The sequence below is a fragment of the Rhincodon typus genome, chromosome 11 (assembly GCF_021869965.1).
Source record: "Rhincodon typus isolate 14 chromosome 11, sRhiTyp1.1, whole genome shotgun sequence".
In the NCBI taxonomy this organism is placed as follows: Eukaryota; Metazoa; Chordata; class Chondrichthyes; order Orectolobiformes; family Rhincodontidae; genus Rhincodon; species Rhincodon typus.
The window spans coordinates 12,016,060-12,030,130 of record NC_063342.1 but is presented as its reverse complement, the minus strand read 5'-3'; the positions used below and the strand labels follow the sequence as shown (position 1 = coordinate 12,030,130).

Sequence of the window (14,071 nt, the reverse complement as noted above, 5' to 3'; positions counted from 1 at the left end):
AGATTCTCCAGCATCTGCAGTTCCTACTATCATGTGAATGGAGAGCTCTGTTTTCAGAGCTCGTTCATAAATTCTATGCGTGCAGCAAGAACCAATAGGTGGCGCTTCACGTTCACTGTTCTGATATGGTTAGCTGGTCAATCTCAATTCAGTGAAAACGTTTGGTCATTTGAGTGAAAAAGTGATGCAGTAATTTACCTGAGCTCCACTGCACCAGGGAAAGAGAGGAACTAATCAGCCAGCAATTGGTGGTGGAGTACCTTACCTCCTCTTCGAACTCATTTTTATTCAGAGCCCTCCCCTCATGCTAACTCTGTATCACCTTTAACGGTCTGCATTGCCCTGAATTGGCTTTGCATGTAAATTAGTTGATTGGAAAACATGGGTGATTTACTGGTGGACATTATTACATGAAAAAAGTGCCCTGGATGATTTGGATGAAGGGAAATGAAATAATTTCACAAAGGCTGGTATCCTGGCCAGGTCACCCTTTATTTACATGTGGGAAGTCGTTAACGCTGATCCAGCTCCCTCAGAGCCAGATCTCAGAGCGAACATGATGTCTGACACTCCTGTTTATGTCTGTCAGCCAGGGCTCCCCAACTGGGGAGTCCAAACAGTCCAACAGTCCAAATTGGGGAACTCATATTCTATGAGGTACACCTGGCTGACATCATTACAACCACTATATCCGCCACCCCCACCTCTGAGTCTGAGGACATAGGCCGATTGTTTTAATTGTAGCTCCTCCTGGGGCATTTCAGCACCGGGTCAGGTTCCTCCAATTCTGCCACTGATATGCGCAGTGTGTAATGCACAGTAGCTCAGCTATTGCACTTGGAGAGTCTTGGAAATATTTCATTCTCCACTTCAGGCGTCAAAGGCATCGAGATGGTGAGATCTGCCGGGTCCATCCCAGACTCCGAGGAAACTTGACGGAGAAGTAGAATCCATGGGTTCCGGAACAGTTGGAAAGGCTGTCAAGGAGCTGGGCCCATTTTGCTCCCGTACCGTTTGCGAGTTTGCAGCTTTCATATGGTTACACCTGCCTGAACTTAATACGTCACTGGACCTGACTTTGTGTTGACCATGCCTCTTACCCATGCAGGGCCATTTCTATGGGTTCTACACTAAACTTTGTGCTCTGAAGTAAACTGTTGCTCAGGCTTAGAGGAGTCTTGTGTCTGGCATTGGCGTTCCTGATGCCATTTCACACTCTCCCCCAGTTCTGGGAAGATGAGATTTAACCTGGTGCAGAATTTTTTTCCTCATTAGCAACTCTGCTGGAGCCATCCCAGTAGTTGCATGAGGGGTAGCCCCATATTCAAATAGAAACTGCGACAGTTTGGTATCTAGTGAAGCTGTAAGCTGTTTCTTTAAGCCTGCCTGCAAAGTTTCTGAAGAAGGATCCCGACCTGCTTCTCTGATGATGCCTGGCCTGCTGTGCTCCTCCAGCTCCACACTGTGTTATCTCAGACTCCAGCATCGGCAGTTCTTACTATCTCTTCAAAGTTTGGACTGCTCTTTCTGCTAGACCATTGGATGATGGATAGTGTGGGGTTGTCCTTATATCACAGATAATGTTTGACTTTAGGAAACGCTCAAATTCTCTGGTTGCAAACAATGGCCCGTTATCAGTGATCGATACTTCCATGGGACTGTTGATTGCAAAAGATGCACACAATTTTCTATTGCCATCCCCATTTTTGACAAATGAACTCTATGCACATCCAATCATTTTGATTGGGCTTCCACCATGACTAAGAACACTGAGCCCATGAAAGGACCTGAAAAGTCGACATGTAACTGAGTCCTCGGTTTACCCAGCTATTTCCCACTCCCAAGGCGGAGCTGCTGGCAGTAATGTTTGTCCTTGTTGGCACTCTAGGCACTACCCCACCAACGCAGCTATGCCTGCATCCAATCCTGGCCACCAGACCTAATTTCTTGCCAACGTCTTCATTTTGGAAATCCCTGGATGACCCTGGTGGAGTTCAGCCAGTGTCTGGTGGCGATGTTTACTCAGGACAATCACTCTTCTCCCCATCGTAATATTCCATCCTCTCCTGTGATCTGGTCTCTCCGGGTCCAGAAAGATTCCAATCCTGGTTGTGACGGCCCTTTGGTTTCCCCATCACCACCAGCTGTTTCAGTTTTCCCAGGACTGGATCTTTCTGTGTCTATCTGTGACCGGAGGTGTGTCCTAAAAATTTAAAACTATTATGGAGTCGATTGATTGATTGATTTATTGTCACATGTACCGAAGTACTGTGAAAAGCATTGTTTACGAGCAGTACGGGTAGCTCACAGTAAGCAAGGATGTACAGATTAGAGGTTGTAAAAAGACTTAGACAGAGGCATACAGGTTACATTGCACAAGACGTGCGCTAGGTGAGATCAATGTTAGCAAGATCAGCGTTATTTGAGGCTAGACAGTCCATTCATCAGTCTGATAATGGCCGGGAAGAAGCTGTTCCTGAACCTGCTTTTGCGTGTGTTCAGGATTCTGTATCTTCTGCCTGATGGAAGAGGTTGCAGGAGGTCATTATCGGGATGCGAAGGATCTTTGATGATATTGGCAGCCTTTCCATGGCAGCGAGCTGTGTAAATGAAATCATGGATGCAAATTTGACTTCCATGATGGTCTGGGCTGTGCACACCACCTTCTGTAGTTTCTATGGTCCTGGGCAGAGCAGTTTCCATACCAGGCCGTTATGCACCCGGACAGTGTGCTTTCTATGATGCATCTGTAGAAGTTGGTATGGACATGCCAAATTTCCTGACCTGCCTGAGGAAGAAGAGGTGTTGTTGTGCCTTCTTGACCGTCACAACTACATGGGAAGTCCAGGACAGGTTGTCGGTGATCATCACTCCTGGGAACTTGACGCTCTCTATCCTCTCAACCTCAGCTCCATTGATGTAGATGGGGGCATGTTCTCCTCCTTTCTTTCTGAAGTCAATGATCAGTTCTTTAGTTTTGCCAATGTTGTGAGAGAGAGAGTGGCAGCACCACCGGGGGTGTATCTGCCAGCAGGAGGCGGTTCAATGCAACCACATTTGCTGCTTGGCTTTCCAATGGTGTTCCAATTGTAATTATAGGCACCCAGTATTAGAGCCCACTGCTGAATTCAACCTGAAGCTATGGGTGCCACTGCCTTGTCCTTTTTAAGTAGACCTAGCAGGGCTTCGTGCTCCATTATTGCTACAAATTTATGTCTATAAAGGTGCTGGTGGAACTTCCTGACTCCTGAAATGACCACCAGACCTTCCTTCTCTATCTGGGTGTGTTTATGCTCTGCATTTGCAAAAGTCCTGGATGCATGTACCAGTGGGCATTCATCTCCATTGGGCCACCTATGAGCTAATACCATTCCAATCCCGTACGGGCAGGCATCACATGTCAATACCAGATCTCGCTTGGGATCATAATGTACCAACACCCTAGAGGTCTGATAGCTGTTTCTTCCCTTCTCTGAAGACTATGGCATGACTAGGTGGCCATTTCCAAGGCTGACCCTTTGTTGAGAGTTGATGCAAAGGCGCCAGGATGGAGGCCAGGTTATGTATGAACTTTCTGTAATAATTCACCAGCCCAATGAAACACCTAAGTTCCAGCACTGATGTAGGAACTGTGACACGTTTGATCACCTTCACTTTATCTTCCAATGGGTGTAACCCGGTCCTGTTGTCCCTGCAGCCCAAATATGTCACTTGGGGATCCTGGCACATTTTTCCATTCTAAGGCCTATGCCCACCTTGGAGAAACATGGGCATGCATTTGAAATGAGAGGGGGAAAGTTCAAAGGAGATGTGAGGGGCACAATTTTTACACAAAGAGTGGTAAGAGTTGGAACATGCTGCCAGGGTTGGTGGTGGATGCAGATACGATGGGGCATTTAAGAGACTTTTAGATAAGTAAATGCATATGCAAGGAATAGAGGGATATGCACCAAGGGCAAGCAGAAGGGATTAGTTTAATTTGGCATCACTACAGTTCTATGTTCTAAGGCCCCAGTTCTCTAAGTGCTCCATATTGATCTCCCCTGTTATTAGCATGTCATCTAGATAAATGGTGACCTGGGGTAGACCTTGTAAAATATTCCCCATCGTCAGCTGAAAAATTACACAGGGTGATGATATCCCAAATGGCAGTCCCCTGTGTTAGTACGAACCCTCACAGTGTTAACTGTAGCATACATCCAGGAATCCTCATCTAATTGCAATTGCAGGTATGCATGGCTCATGTCCAGCTTTGTGGGGGACACTCCCCCTGCCAGCTTTATGTATGAAACTTTTATGCAAAGAACTGGGTATTTATCCAGCTGTAAAGAGCAGTTTGCCATTTGTTTGAAATCAAATGTGAACCGATCTGATCAGTACGACCGGTGCTGCCCATTCTGCAAACTGCACTGGTTTGATGATTCCTTCGCTTTCCAGCTTCCTGCTTTCTGCCTCTACTTTTTCCGTACAGTAAATGGCACTGGGTGGGCCTTGCAGAATCATGGAATTGCTTCCTGGTCAACATGCAAGGTGGCCTTGGCTCCTTTGTTAGTACCTGGACCTTCCTGAAAAATTTCCAGGTATTTAATTAGTACTTCACCCAGGTGGCCATTTTCTAATCGAAAAATGTTGAACCAATCAAGGTGAATCTTTCTCAACCAATTTCACCCAATCAAGCTTGGGCTTGAGCCTTTTACTGCAATCATTAGTAACTGAACCAGCTGCTTCTCATAAGAGACTGGAACCAAAGTTGTCCCCTTAGTCTGTAATGGTTCCCCAGTATAGGTTGTCAGGCTAGCTGAGGTCTTGTGCAAACTTAAGGTTTGGAGTCCAGGGCAAATTTTGTTAAAGTCTGATTCTACGATCACTGAAGCAGCATCACCAGTATTGACCTCCATTAGAACCGGGTGACCATTTAACCAGGCATTTATTTTGATTGGTTCTGATTGGATGTTGCTAAGCAGCTTAACTGTTCCAATCCAGATGTAGGGTGAACTTTCCAGGATGTGCACTTTCGTGGATACTAGCCCATGAGTTCTCTTACTCAGTTTGGGTCTCGCAGGACGCTTGCTGTCTCGAGTCTGCATACCAGCAGCAAGTACAATGGTTTACCAGCCCTGATCTTGAAGAAAATTTTAAGCATTAGGTGGAAAGTCCTGACACTGATCCAGCTTCCTCAGAGCTAGGTATATCTGTCAGCCAGGGCTCCCTGATTGCACCAGGTTCACAGCCTCAATCAGGGAACTCATATTCTATGTGGTCTCCCTGGCTAATCTCATTGCAATCACTATGGGAAAAATATGGATATAGACAGCAAAGATACCACCCTACTGTTAGGGGGTAGGAGTCTTGTGGTGTAGTGGTAGTGTCCTTACATTTGAGCCAGGAGATTTGTGTTGAAGTCCCACCTTCCCAAGAGGTGTGTAATAATATCTTTGAACAGTTTGATTAGAAAATATCTGACTAACCCAGCAATCCTGTTCTAGATTGCTTGCTATTCAGAATACATTGCTGAATCTCAGGATTGAGTTTGGCTTTGATGGAACGGGGACAGATTTCGGCTCCAATACCCACTTTACAAACTCACCTGGGGAGTGGATTCTTCTGCCTGATTTACAAGCAATTCCAGCGATCAGGGAACTATATCACATTTAAGATTAGGACCCATAGGGAGGATCTGTGTTCATCTCATGTATTAAATGAGAAAACCTGCAAAAAATGGAGGAAATAAAGGAACATATTCTGCTGATGGGGATACTGATATTAACATTGATATGGGTAGAGAATTGCATGATGACCATTTTCTTAGTAATTCTTTAATTGGGTTTTGTTATTTTAGTAGGTGCATGGATACAAGAAAGAGAGAAGATAGTTTTAATCTGTTTCACACCACTGTCTTGGTGAACCAAAAACTTTGGAAATGATAAGCAAGGTCGATAAATTAATAATAAGAGTGCATTTTGTGTCACTATTGTGCAATGTAAAGGTTCTGAAAGGTTTAATGCTAACGATTACATTAATCTCCACCTAAGCTTATGTTTCTTAAGGGCTTAAATGAGGAAAGGTACAACATCTTGGGATTTCAAAGGGGACAAAAACAAAGTTGCTGCAAAAGCTCAGCAGGTCTGGCAGCTTCTGTGAAGGAGAAAACAGAGTTAACGTTTCGGTCCGGTGACCCTTCCTCAGAGCTGATGGCGGCCGGGAGACCGTCAGTTTATATGCAGAAAGTAGGGAGGTGGGTGGGGTAAGGAGTAAATGATAGGATAGAGACTAAAGAGAGATAAAGACAGTTGGACTGACCAAGGAGTTGCTAACGATCAGGCTGGGAGGGTGAATAGTTGTTAATGGGGACTGTTAGTGACTAACAACAGGGGGTGTGTAATGGCAGGCTATGTGGTAACAAAGCCTGGTGTGTGGGGTAGGGGGCTGGGACATGGGAGAGTTTAGGCCCTAAAATTATTGAACTCAGTATTTAATCTGAGGGCTGCAGGGTCCCCAAGTGGAAAATGAGGTGCTGTTCTTCCAGCTTGCATTGACCTTCGCTGGAACACTGCAGCAAGCCAGAGACAGAGATGTCGGCCAGGGAACAGGGTGGTGTGTTGAAGTGGCAGGCAACAGTTCAGGGTCTTTTTTGTGAGCAGAGTGTAGATGTTCTGCGAAGTGGTCGCCAAGTCTATGCTTCGTTTCTCCGGTGCAGCGGAGACCACATTGTGAGCAGCGAATGCAGTAGACTAGATTCTGGGAAGTGCGGGTGAAGTGTTTCAAAGGGGACAGTTTTGTTATTCTAAGTCTCCCAATAGTCTTAGTAACAATGTTTGTCTTACTTATATAACATGAACTCAATCATCATCATGCAAATGCTACGCCTTGTTTAAGACAAGAACACCTTCTTGTTGGACCACCTTTTGGTTTTCTGCAGCCTCTTTAAACTAAGTAGGCTGTGAAAATATGGATGGTGGCAGCTCTGTACACAACGACAAATTGGCAGCTCTTAGCATCACAAGCTCATACAATGACCATCAATCAAAGACCACAGAATTATAGAATCACAGCACAGAAGCAGGCTATTCAGCCAGTTGAGCCCATGCTAACTCTCTGCAAGAGCATTTTACGCTTCACGTGCTTCACCAATGCTTGAAAGCCACGATTGTAACTGCCTCCAACATCTTTTCAAGCATTGTGTTCTGGATAAAAATCATCATATCTTCTCATCACTTTGGTTCTTTTGCTGATTGCTTTAAATCTGGTTCTTGACCCTTATGTTAATGGGAACAGTTTCTCCCCATCTGCCTTGTCCAGAACCCCCATGGTTTTCAACGCCTCTATTAAATCTCCTATCTTCTATCAGGAAAGCAATCTCAGATTCCCCAATTTTGTAACTGAAGTCCTCAACCCTGGAACCATTCTTGTAAATCTTTTCACATCCTCTCAAAAGCCTTCACCCCCTTCTTAAAGTGTGGTGAGTAGAATTGGCCTTAAAACTCCAGTTGAGGCTGGACTACAACTTTTTTAAAAATGGTTCATCATAACTTCCTTGCTTTTGTGTTCTATGCCTCTATTTAAAAACCACCTTTCTATTTAACCACCTGCTGTGCCAGCTTCAATAATTGGTGCACAAACATCCCCAGGTGCCCTCTGCTTCCTTGGCCCTTGTCAGCTATTCACACAAGTCATGGCGGGTTTTTGGAAGTAGGGGTCCCCCAGTGGAGAGCTCACTCCATTAGGGATTTGGCGTGGAGGGTCCTGTACAACTGTGGGTGGAGTCGGTTGACAGGCTCCCAGGCAAGCTGTATTTCTTGTGGCATTGGGAAGTCTATCTTCCAGCAGCATGCAAAGTCGCATTCCCTCTCTTATTATTTCTTTGGGGCTGCTTCTCTACCTTTGGGTTCACTCTTGCTCTACACCTGATTTTCAGCCACATGCTGCAGAGGAGGGTGGGCGTGGGTAGAATGGGGCTATTGGAAGACTTCCTGGTAGGTCTGCTCTCAGACCTGCCTAGGTTGCTATTAAGGTATCTAGGCAGTGGCCTGCTGAGGGGGTCATTTGTCTGGACCACGCATCTTCCTTCTGTGTTTGCATTATTTCCCAGGTCTCCTTGGAAAGGGAGCATTCATTCTGATGGAATACTTGAAGCTTTTTATGACTGGTGATCTTAAGGGGCAGGAGAGCATCATCAAATCCAGTGTGGAAACTTGAAATTAACAAGCTTCAGTTTTTGTTCTTCAGTTAATTTGTTAAGTTAATCATTTGATTCACTTGAAACAGTCTATTCCCAGCTCACTCTATACCCGCACCTACTTCAGAATTTTATCCATTGATTTATAATGCTGTTCTTTTCCTTCCAACTAAAATGTATCTTTTCATACTTTGCTGATTTTGATTTCATCTGCCACATGGCCACCATTTCATGAGCCCATCAAGTTGCCTAAATTATCTTGAAGTCCCTGTACCTCCTCCTTACCACACATAATGACTCCGAGATGTGTGTCATCAGCAAACTTGGAAATATTATGATTGATTCCCTCATCCAAATTGTTGATCAATATTCTGAATTATTGGGGCCCAAGTACTGATCCCTGGAGAACACCTGCCACCACTTTCCACTCCGAAAAAACATTTATTTCTAGTCTCTACTTTCAGGCTGCTAACCAATTCCTAGTCCATATCAGTATATCATCCCAATCAAACCCCAATAATCTTGCACAGTACCTCTTGTGTGGGACTTTATTGAAAACACACTGAACATTACTGATAACATTACTGAAAACACACCACATTCACCAGTTCTCCCTTTCCTATTCTACTAGTTATGTCCTCAAAAAACTCCAGTAGGTTTGTCAAACACCATCTCCCTTTAATAAATTCACATTGCCTTTGTCTGATCCCACCATTGATGTTTTCTAAGTGTCCTGTTATAGCATCCTTTATGATACACTCTAGTACTTTCCCTACTACTGATGTTAGGCTAACCTGTTTGTAATTCCTTGTTTTCTCACTTCCTCCTTTTTTCAAATATCGGAATTACATTTTTCATCTTCCAGTCTGCTGGGATGATTCCAAAATCTGCAGAATTTCAGAAAATGGCAACCAAAACATTCCACTATTTCTGTAACTATCTCCTTTTACATTATCAGGCCCTGGGATTTATCAGTTTTCTTGGAACCCTACAGTGTGGAATGAGGCTATTTGACCCATTGAGTCTGCACTGACCCTCCAAAGAACATCCCAGCTAGACCCAGCCCTGTCCCTGTTACCCTGCATTTCCCATAGCTAATCCATTTAGCCTACATATCCCTGGACACTATGAGGCAATTTAATATGGCCAATCCACCTAACCTGCATATCTTTGGACTGTGGGAGGGAACCACAGCACCTGGCACAAGTTCACAAAGACACGGAGAAAACATGCAAACTCCACACAGGCAGCCACTCAAGGAAATTGAACCTTGGTCCCTGACACTGTGAGGCAGCAGTGTTAACCACTGAGCCACCATGCTGCCCCATTAATTTCAGCCCTGTTAATTTTTTAGCGCTTTATTTTTGAGTAATACTAATTTCCTTCAATTTCTCCTTCTCAAAAATAGATCACTTGAAATTCTGGGAAAATATTTCTGTCATCTATGATCTGGAAAATCAGCATAATATGTGAAAATGTGAAATTATCCATTTGGGCAGAAGAATAAAAAAGAAGCGTATTATCTAAATGGTGAGAGGTCATAGAGCTCTGAGATGCAGTGGGATCTGGCTGAGTTGGTACATGAACCCCAAAATGTTGTTAAGTTGGCAAAGCAAATGATTAGAAAAACAAATAGAATATTATCCTTCTATGCCAGTGGAACCAAATACGAAAATATTGAGATTATGTTTCAAGCCATTGGTAAGACTACATTTGCAGTATTGTGTACAGTATTGGCCTCTATATGTAAGAATGGATGTAAATGCATGGGAGCAGTTTAAAGAAGATTTATCAGACTTTTACCTGAAATGTGTGCTGGTTGTCGTATAAGGAAAAGTTGCACAAGCTAGACTTGTAACTGCTGGAGTTCAGAACAGTAAGAGGTGTCTTGGTCAAAACATATAAAATTTGCTTTAACCATACTCATGAACGGAATGCATTGGGAACAATCCAGAGATTATAACTAAGAGGTCTTGCTTTTATTGTCTCTTTCCTAGTTTCCTAAAGTTGTGTTACGAGACTTTGACATAACCTCTTTCTACTATTTCATTGGTAAGGTGATATGGAACATGACAAATAGATTTTCAGACTTGTCCTTCAGAATGTTCTGCAGTAACATGCTTAACTATCCTGGAATCATGTCTGCGACAATGGAAACATCTGGCTATTTCCCTTAACTATTGAATCCTCTGTTGCTATTATTTTCCGGATCTTTCTCTTCCCCTGCTGTGCAGCTGGGTGTCACACATGTGACTCTGATTGCATTCCCTGACGAACTAGAACTATCACCAACCTTCAGAACCGAATAATGATTAGAAATGGAGATGCAGCGGGTGGTGCATGTATGGAACGAGCTGACAGAGGAAGTGGTGGAGGATGGTACAATTACGACATTTAAAAGGCATCTGGATGGGTATACAAACAGGAAAGGTTTAGAGGGATATAGGCCAAATGCTGCCAAATGCGACTAGGTCAGATTGGATGCCTGGTCAATACAAACGAGTTGGACTAAAGAGTCTTTTTCCATGCCATGCGACTGTAAGACGCTATGCATTCTTGTCCTTCTTAACTACCTGACAGTCACCTTGTCCCTCTCTGTGTGCTTGCATTTAAGCTGTGGGGTGATCTTCCATTATGTTGGCAGCACAGCAATACCATCTGCCCTCAAACATTGGAAGCTAGAAGTCTATCTGCTCCAGCTATTAACAGGCCTTGCACACATGTTTCCCTGGAACCTGATATAAGTCCCAGATGGAACAGGATGTGCATTCAACTGAGATGCTACACCATTCCTCAATTCATTAGGCTAGCCAAACTTAACAAAATAAAGAAAAGATACAGTGAAATGGGACTGTGGACTTATGATGGAGAGAATAGTTTTCAGGGAATATTGTACTCTAATTTTCAAATTCATTCATGGGACGTGGGTGTTGCTGACTATGTGCATTCTAAGTTGCCTAAGAGTAGGTGGGCGTGAGCTGAATTCTTAAACTGCTGCAGTCCATATGGTGTAGGTAGACCCACAGTGCTATTAGGAATGGAGCACCAGGATTTTGACTCAGCGACAGTGAAAGAATGGGGATGAGTTCCAGATGAATTTGGTGTAGTTTTGAGGAGAACTGGAAGGTGACAATGTTCCTATGCAACTGCTGCCCTAAACTTTCTAGCTGGAAGAGGCCATAGAATTAGAAAGTACTGTCAAGAAATCTTGGTGGGTATGGCACACACTGCTGCCACTATGCATTGGTTTGGAGGGAGTGAACATTGAAGCGGTACCAAGCAAGTGTACTGCTTTGTCTCAGATGGTGCTAAACTTCAGGAACCTGATTTCAATTTTAGCATTTCTAAGCACAAAAGCCACTGTGGTTTTCTCACAGGATAAAAGTTGATGAACACTTAATGGAAAGAGGAAGCTGAAAAAGTTAAGCCCATGTTTTTGGGGTGGTCTGGGCAAAAGTGAGGCCTGTTGACAAATGCAGAATTAATTCTGAAAGCCAGTCCTGCTTCCTTACACACTGCGGCATTAATTTCTGCTACCCATTGCCTGCTTAGAATTAAAGTCGAGGGCTAGTAGATTTACAATATAATAAATGTGTAATGTTAAAACTAACTCCAACTCCAATAATTGCTTTAAAGTTGAAACTATTTATTCCATGGGAAATTGTCAGCAGTGCTCTACTGAAAGCCATTAAACCTGTAGCGCTGGATGACTAGAGAAAGTGACATTTTGTTTAAGAATAAGAAGGAAGCATATGTCAGGTATAGATAGCAGAAATCGAGTGAATACCTTGAAGAGTATAAAGGCAGTAGGAGTACACTCAAGAGGGAAATCAGGAGGGTAAAAGGGGGACATGAGACAGCTTTGGCAAATAGGATTAAGGAAAAAAAGAAAGGGATTGTACAAATACATTAAGGACAAAAGGATAACTAGGGAGAGAATAGGGCCCCTTAAAGATAAGCAAGGCTGCCTATTTGTGGAAACGCAGGAGATTGGGAAGATATTAAATGAATATTTTGCATCAGTGTTTACTATGGAGAAGGATATGAAAGATAGAGAATGTGGGGAAATAACCTTTTGAAAAGTGTCCATATTACAGAGGAGGACGTGCTGGACGTCTTAAAACGAATAAAGGTGGATAAATTCCCAGAACCTGATCAGGTGTACCCTAGAATGCTATGGGAAGCTAGGGAAGTGATTGCTGGGCCCCTAGCTGAGATATTTGCATCAATAATAGCCACAGGTGAGGTGCTGGAAGACTGGAGGTTGGCTAATGTGGTGTCACTATTTAAGAAAGGTGGTAAGGAAAAGCCAGGGAACTATAGACCAGTGAGCCTGACATTGGTGGTGGGCAAGTTATGGAGTCATAGAGTAATACAGTGTGAAAACAGGCCCTTTGGCACAAACTGGTCCATGCTGACTATGGTGCCCACTCAGCTAGTTCCAATTGACCGCATTTGGTCCATATCCCTCTAAACCCTTCCCATCCATGCACCACTTTATCTGCCAGCCCATACCACATACGCACCACTCTCTGCGTGAAGAAGTTGCCCCTCAGGTCCTTCTTAAATCTTTCCCCTCTCAACTTAAACTTATGCCCTCTAGTTTTCAATTCCCCATCCCTGGGAAAAAGACTATATGCATTCATCCTATCAGTGCCCCTCATGATTTTATATACCTCTCCCTACAACTCAGGCCTGCTGGTCCTGGCAACATCCTCATAAATCTTTTTTGCACATTTTCCAGTTTAGCTATGTCTTTCCTGTAACAGGCGACCAAAACTGTACACGATACTCCAAGTGCGGCCTCACCAATGACTTATACAACTGTAACATAATATCCCAACTCCTATACTCAGTGCCTTGACTAATGAAGGCCAGCATGCTAAATGCCTTCTTCACCACCCTGTCCACCTGTGACAAAGCTTTTAACGAATCATGTCCTTGTACTCCCAGGCCGCCCTGTTCCACAACCTTCCTCAGGACCTTACCATTTACTGTATAAGTCCTACCTTGGTTTGACTTTCCAAAGTGCAGCACCTCACACTTATCTGTATTGAATTGTATTTGCCAATCCTATCTGATCAAGATCCCTCTGTAATTTTAGATAACTTTCCTCTCTATCAACGATATCTCCTGATTTTGTAACATCCTCAAACTTACTAATCATGCCATATATATTCACATCCAGATCATTAATATAAATGTTGTTGGAGGGAATCCTGAAGGATAGGTTTTACATGTATTTGGAAAGGCAAGGACTAATTAGAGATAGTCAACATGGCTTTGTGTGTGGGAAATCGTGTCTCACGAACTTGAATGAGTTTTTTGAAGAAGTAACAAAGAGGACTGACGAGGGCAAAGCAATGGACGTGATCTATATGGACTTCAGTAAGGCGTTCGACAAGGTTCCTCAATGTACACTGGCTTGCAAGGTTAGATCACATGGAATACAGGGAGAACTAGCTATTTTGATGCAGAACTGGCTCGAAGATAGAAGGCAGAAGGTGGTGGTGGAGGGTTGCTGTTCAGACTGCAGGCATGTGACCAGCAGTGTGCCACAAGGATCGGTGCTGGGTCCTCTGCTTTTTATCATTTATATAAATGATTTGGATGTGAACATAGGACGTATAGTTAGTAAGTTTGCAGATGACATCCAAATTGGAGGTATAATGGACAGCGAAGAAGATAATGTCAGAATACAATGGGATATTGATCAGATGGGCCAATGGGACAAGGAGTTTAATTTAGATAAATATGAGGTGCTGCAGTTTGGAAAGGCAAATCAGGGCAGGACTTACACACTTAATGGTAATAGAACATAGAACATAGAACATAGAACCACAGGTAAGGTCCTGGGGAGTGTTGCTGAACAAAGAGACCTTGGAGTACAGGTTC

General features: G+C 43.6%; 1 protein-coding gene across 1 annotated transcript in view; it reads left to right on the top strand.

The window, feature by feature from the left end:
* Positions 1–10,485, top strand: part of LOC109933906 (A disintegrin and metalloproteinase with thrombospondin motifs 5) — a 57,798-nt gene extending 47,313 nt beyond the window's left edge. Inside the window, exon 7 of the mRNA XM_020532770.2 lies at positions 10,411–10,485. Coding sequence (XP_020388359.2) covers positions 10,411–10,485 — 75 coding nt within the window. The remainder of the gene's footprint in view (positions 1–10,410) is intronic.
* Positions 10,486–14,071: the final 3,586 nt, after the last annotated feature.